Consider the following 7041-nt stretch of genomic DNA (forward strand, 5'->3'; position numbering starts at 1 on the left):
CTCCCTCTGAGCAATGCAATTAAATGTTCTTTGCAAAAAAATAATACATCAAAAGAAACAAAAACATGAATAATCATAGTGTATTTCTGTTGTGCCCCTGTTGCAAGTATTATCCTGTGTTGTTTGTATATTGATATAGAAAGCTTTGTATTTTACTGGTGTCTTGGCCCAGGTCTCTCTTGGAAAAGATGTTTTCATCTCAATCAATGGAACCATCTGATTAACTATATAAAAAGTATTAATGTTATATATATATATATATATATATATATATATATATATATATATATATATATATATACTGTGTGTGTATATATATATATATATATATATATATATATATATATATATATATATATATATATATATATATACATACACACACACACACACACACACACACACACACACACACACACACACACACACACACACACACATTCACAAGTGTTAATTATTCAGATTGTCATTCCATGATTGTTTTTCCCACTGACATCCAGCATTTTCACACTGGAGTAGACAATGCCCTCTGCAGAACATTTTGGGCATCAGTTGCCATCTCATCCAGACATTTCGTCAACATATAGCGTATGGTGGCGAAGGACATTCCCCCTGCTGCGAGTGAACCCACAAAAGGGATCAGACTGAATATGTACTCAACAGAACCTTCCGCAAGTTCAAGTGCACAGTAATTAAGAAGTTGTATAACCCCTGCTTCATCAAACCTCATGTACTGTGGAGCATATTTCATTTCAGCCTTTAACTCCCCCACTGACACATTTGATCTCTCTGCAAGTGCCTGCAGGCTCGGATCATCAAGGTTAAAAGCATTATAATACCTCCTAATCTCCAACAGCAAAATGTTCCGGTCCACACAGAATGAGAGGCCTGGGGCTGGCACTGCAGCCACAACACCAGACAGCAATGCCATCTTCCAGATGTCGGCCTGCAGGGCTTCCTTCTTCTTCTGGATGATCTCCAGGGTGATGTTGGGCAGGGCGAGACGCAACACATTCCTCTTCTGCTCAGGGAGTTCCTTGTCTATGGTCTCATGAAGCCGTTTGAAGTCGTAGAGAGCAAGCTCAAAGCAGGAGATCAGAAAGACATCGGGGGCTGCTACATTGATCTTTTTTAGCTCTAAAAAAATATATACATATATATATTATTTTTAAATTTACAGTTGATGTATTACTCAAATGCATTTACAAAAAAACACTGTATCCCAGGGCCTCTTTACATAGGGGCTAAACGATATAGACAACATTTCTCAATATTTATACAAAATGTCTTGATCATTCTTGTCATTTTAATATATATACCGTATGTAGGCCTATATATGTTTGAGAAGTGCTCATTTTAGGAAAAAAAAAGTATAATCCACCTCAGGTCTTAATGCAGGCCGGGTAAACTAAAACTCGTAAAAATAAAGAATAAAAAGTTAACATTATTACAAGTCAGTATCATTTGTATTTTTAATTACTATTGCTATTTGAAATGTGAGGAGCATTTGAAATACTAAGCATATTGTGCTAGTATAATTTAAGAGAACTTGAAAAGAATAAAAACCTTTGATGCAGTCGTCTCGGATGGCTTTCAGTGTCTTCTCCTCGTTGAATGTTTTTGGCTTGCTCCTTTTCTCAGACGCAATGTTGATTTCAATCTTACTGCGTAAAAAGTAGAAGTTCTTTCTCATTTTCTGAATCTCGCTGGCGAGCTGAACATGACACTCTCTGAAGCGATCTGCTGCCACAATGATGAAAAAATCATATCGTTCAAAATGAACATCAGTGAGGTATTGGCCTGCTTTGAATTTAGGAGTACCAATACCAGGGAGATCCCACAATCTGACATTTGGGTATTTAGGGTACACATATTCTTTTGGCTCCAGTGTGGTCTCCACGACGCCAGTTGGGGCAGAGCCGTCATCTTCATGCTCCAATCCTCGGAAGACATTGATGAACGTTGACTTTCCAGAGCCTGACTCGCCTGTGACAGCGATGTTCAGCTGCACATTGTCAATCTGTGTTAAGTAATTCTGAATCGTGGCCACTGCTGAGCTCATGTCCTGATTCTCCAGGGCGTCTTTGATCTTTTTTACTTCATCCGCATCCATTTTGTTAAAGTCTTTTTCAGCCACCTGATTCTCCAGGGCGTCTTTGATCTTTTTTACTTCATCCGCATCCATTTTGCTAAAGTCTTTTTCTGCCATCTAGACAGTAACACTAGTTTTAAAAAAAGAGAAAAGGAAGAAAAAATTATTGGATAATAAAGACAAGGAAGGCAACAGATTACTTTTTTCCCTTGTGGAAGTGCAGAATTAACCAGACTGGAGACAGAGGATTCCACGTTATTCTGTTAAGTCAAGATGTGCTGCAAAACAGCTCTGAGGTTTTTTGGAGTTGCACCTTACATTCACTTCTCCTTACATACTGTACTCAAGGGGCAGTCCTTCATGGTTCCTCCCCCTACAGCATGGGTATTCAACTGGCGGCCCGCGGGCCAAATGCGGCCCGCGGGGACCTTCCTTGTGGCCCCTGGAGCAATTTTGAAAAAAAAAAAAAAAAAAAAAAAAAGTTTGGAAAAAAAAAAAAAAAATCCAAAATCGTTTTTTTGTGGAGGCTAATGAACGTTATAGGTATGGTTTGCGCGATATGAAACGTGAGCTTCATTTTACCATAATCACAGTAGGCTAATCCCTATTCATATTCCATCATTATTCAAGTGAAGTGACTCCAGTCAGAGCACTGCAGCAGTGGAGTGTGTGTGTCTGCGACCCACCTGATCCTCGTTGAGCATCGTTAAAGCATCAAAGAAGGCAATTGTGTGTGCAGACTGTGCACTGTCAATAAGGTCGACATCAATGCCAGGTTGGCCATCACTAGTGTGATGTAGTTAGCACTAGGTTTTACCAAGAAAGCATGTTTACAGTTGTCAACTTGTTGAACAGAAATTAAGCACATTAACATGAAAAGTATTCTACTTGAAAAGTATTCTGCTTTGCAATGTAGTTTGATGAAAATGTTTGTGAAAATGTAGTGAAAATGTCGTCGTGCCGTTGTTTCAAGTGTACAATAGCGGGGGGGGGGGGGGGGGGGGGGGGGGGGGGCGTTAGTGCGGCCCCCGGCCCCTTAGGTTTCTGTCAATGTGGCCCCCTGGACAATTTGGTTGAATACCCCTGCCCTACAGCCTTACACATCAAGGGCTGATTCTACAGGTTGCCACAAACTATACATCTGCCCCGCTCAAATGTTGTTATGATATTTTATTTTATTATATCAAACAAACAATATAGCCTTAGTGCAGTCAGAGAGGCCTAGAGTGGCTACTGGCTAACTTTTGAAATTAACAGATAGGTTAGACAAACAGAAAAGAGAAGAATACCGAGAGACATGAAATTTTAAGATTCAGATCAGATTCAGATTCCTTTATTTACCATTGTGTAACACACATAGGAATTTTCTTTGGCAACATACAAGCGTGCATTCAATCATTTTTTCACAAATAACATGAAACCAAGAAAGAAGAAACACAAAACAAGACCTTGCAGAAAATAAATAATATAATATAAAGTGCAGTAGTGTTCAGTAGTGCGACATATTGCTGAAGTCCCTAAGGGGCAGGGGAAGATGGGAAACTAGAGTCAGTAAGCAGCCTGGCGGCTGAGGGGAAAAAACTGTGTCTGTGACGCTCTGTCGTGGCCTTCAGCAGCCGGGTGAGGAGACCGTGGCCAGGGTGGGAGGGGTCGGCCATGATCTTTCTTGCCCTCCTCAGCGCCCTGGAGTCATGCAGGGAGGGCAGGGGTTCGCCAATCACCCTCTCCGCAGAGCGTATCACCCGCTGCAGCTTGATGAGATCTTTTGCAGCTACAGCGGGGAACCAGGTGATGATGGAGTGTGTGAGGATGGACTCAATAATGGCTGTGTAAAACTGGGTCATCATGGACCTCGACAGTCTGTATTTCCGCAGCTGCCGAAGAAAGTACATCCTCTGCTGGGCCATTCTCAGGAGGGCTGTGATGTTGAGTTCCCACTTCAGGTCCCTGGAGATGATCATCCCCAGGAACTTGCAGGACTCCACAGAGTTCACCTGTGCCACCCAGTATGATGGGAGGGGGTGGGGCTGGGTCCCTCCGAAAATCCACCACCATCTCCACTGTTTTAAAGGCATTTAGCTCCAGGTTGTTGACACTACACCAACTCCGCAGTCGCTCGATCTCCCTCCTGTAGGCTGACTCGTCCCCCTTGGAGATGAGGCCTACCAAGGTGATGTCATCCACAAACTTGAGGAGCTTGACCGACGGGTGGAGGGAAACACAGCTGTTGGTGTACAGGGAGAACAGTAGTGGAGCTGGAAATGTTCTTCCCCAGCTTCACCCGCTGAGACCTGTTGGGCAAAAAGTCTGTAATCCACCTGCGAGTGGAGGCCGGCACTTGCAGCAGGGACAGCTGGTGCTCCAGGATGGATGGTAGGATGGTGTTGAAGGCCGAACTGGCAGCCAGCAAAAAAAGCAATTACAAGATTGTGGTATAAAGCTGACCCTCCGAGTTGTGAGCAGTGGCTGTGCATTGTGGAGGAAATATATGTAATGGAGAGAAGACCTATTCTTGGAGAAGTGGGAAAAATGGACTGTGTATAACACCCAACAGGATGACACCACCACTGAACTTTGACGACTGAAAAGAGACATTTGAAATGAACATTGTAAACCCTGTACTGCGATACATGTGTGAAAATTGCAAATACAATTTTAAGTTTAAAAAAAAAAAAAAAATCTTACAACTTCTGAAAATGATTACTCCTAATTTGAGTTCCGAAAGCTGCATGCACGTCAGAAAGTCGGAACTCTCTGACGAAAACCTGGTGGTCTGTGCTCTTGTCTTGCGCTTTGATTGCGACCAAAGGTCGCAGTATACCATGAGAAATGTCGCAGCTTGTCTCTGTGTCAGTCAGTCAGTCAGTCAGTCAGTAAGTACACATTTTTACAGTCTATGGGTTCGTTCCCTTGTCACTGTGATATCACCAATGTAAAAGTCCATGGGTATCCCTTTTATGCCCATTTATGAACATCCCTGATGCCATCGAGATATATATATATATATATATATATATATATATATATATCACTGGACAGATGGCAAAGGCATGGCCCATATCTGTGTGGCTGGTTCATATAGGGATCTCCATGTATGGGCATAAAATATATTGTATGTATATCCCCTTTTTTGCCCATATATGGAGATTTCTGATGTCACCATCCCAGGCCCTAACTGGCCCAAGAGCCTGCTTTACTCTGATTTACACCCTAACTTCCCCAAAAACGTTAATATTAAATCCATATATGTATATGGATGTATATTAATAAAGGATAAAATAAATAAAATGTCCATATACAGTATGGGCATTCCCAGATGATGACCTGTTAGGGTACCCCCTTACGCCCATGTATGGAGATCCCCAGGCATCAAACCCAGGCCCTAACTTGCCAAGGCCCTGCTTGGCTTTACTAATTAACATTATGTGTTATGCCCATATGGAGATCATCCTCATTCATATCATTGCGTTGCAATAAATTGTTGAACTCAAGTACAAGTGTGGTCTCTTACTAGTGAATAAGGAGTTGATGTTTAACTTGCACTTTGATATTTGTTACTTGGCCTTATACCAAGAGATAAGGCCCACACAATGTGACTTTGAGCATTGTACAGGATGTGGGGTGACGCATGGCATGCAGTTGTTTTCTCATGAGAAGCAAAAGGATGCCTGCAAAAAATAGTTTATTTCTGCTCCACCTGACACGATGTTTAGACCTGGGGGTCTATTTTGGTGATAGGGCTTTAGGAGATGCTATTTCCTAGCAGTATTTAGAAGTTACGTAGAAGTTACTATTTTGGGTTAGGGTTAGGTTAGGGTTAGGGTTAGGGTTACCTGTTACATTATTCACAGGTGTGATTTGGGCATTACAACAATCACTGAGCCAGATGCCATTGCCTAAACCTGTTAACTGCGACCCCCCTGGAGGTCCCGACCCACATGTTTTAGTTGACTAAATATCATAATATAATAATTAGTCTACTAAATCTACAGTACATTTTGCTGACAAAAAAGATATATATTTCACGGGTCACGTGCTAAAACGATTGGGACCCACTGATTGGTACCGGTATGTATGGTGGGAGCATATCAGAAACATACAACAGGCCATTGATAGATTGAAAAACCTTAAAAAGACATCAATTCTTAGAGGAAATTGATTATCAATATGCTATAACCTCCAGCTGGTCCACACAAAATGAACAGGGACGTGCAGAGAATGTTAAAGAGGTAGGGGCTGGAATTTCTAAAAGGGCCTTTTGGTGAAAATATCAAAAATGCAGACCTCACAACACGTCATACTGTGAGGTCACATTATAGAAAAATGAGAGACCTTCCATAAGAAGGGACTGCAACGCTTCTGGTTTGTTTGTGCATATAGCCAGGTGACCTGATAACAGCTACCATGTGAATCACATTTCTTTATTATTCAATGGATCATATCTGACCTTTCTCTCTCATACAAAATAGTTCTCAGCCAGGTGACCTGATGAGAGCCTGGTTCATACAGTCCAAAGTGTGTTCATTTCAAATAAGAAGTACAATGTTGGAGACATGCATACAGTATGCTACTCTGATGATGGGGTCCAGAAATTATTGCACCTACGGAAATTCCTGAATAAATTCTGAATTCTGAATAAAGAATAAAGAAAGTGTCTGCTCAATCTTTGGGTTCTCCCTGTCATTATCAGAGGGTTAAAAATAAGTAACTCCGCTCCCCTTCTAAAAGAACAATATAAATATCACAAGAGCAGCAGTATGCAGATCTCATTACCACCACGGTGTGTGTGTGTGTCGTGTGTGTGTGTGTGTGTGTGTGTGTGTGTGTGTGTGTGTGTGTGTGTGTGTGTGTGTGTGTGTGCGCGCGCGCGCGCGGGTACATGCCTGCGAGGGTTTGACAGACAGTGTGAGAGGTAAAAGGTTCCCACGAGAAAGTTCCTATCCAGTGTC

General features: G+C 41.9%; 1 protein-coding gene across 1 annotated transcript; it reads right to left on the reverse strand.

Moving 5' to 3' along the window:
• Positions 1-386: 386 nt before the first annotated feature.
• LOC308281767 (interferon-inducible GTPase 5-like) lies at positions 387-2380 on the reverse strand. The gene is made up of 2 exons (XM_080722054.1): positions 1567-2380; positions 387-1137 (listed from the first exon to the last, which is right to left on the reverse strand). The coding sequence occupies exons 1-2, from the start codon at positions 2207-2209 to the stop codon at positions 506-508; spliced, it is 1275 nt and encodes a 424-aa protein (XP_080578180.1). The 5' UTR covers positions 2210-2380; the 3' UTR covers positions 387-505.
• Between the last annotated feature and the right edge of the window lie 4661 nt (positions 2381-7041).

Source organism: Nannobrachium achirus, assembly GCF_963921795.1.
Source record: "Nannobrachium achirus genome assembly, chromosome: 3".
In the NCBI taxonomy this organism is placed as follows: domain Eukaryota; kingdom Metazoa; phylum Chordata; class Actinopteri; order Myctophiformes; family Myctophidae; genus Nannobrachium; species Nannobrachium achirus.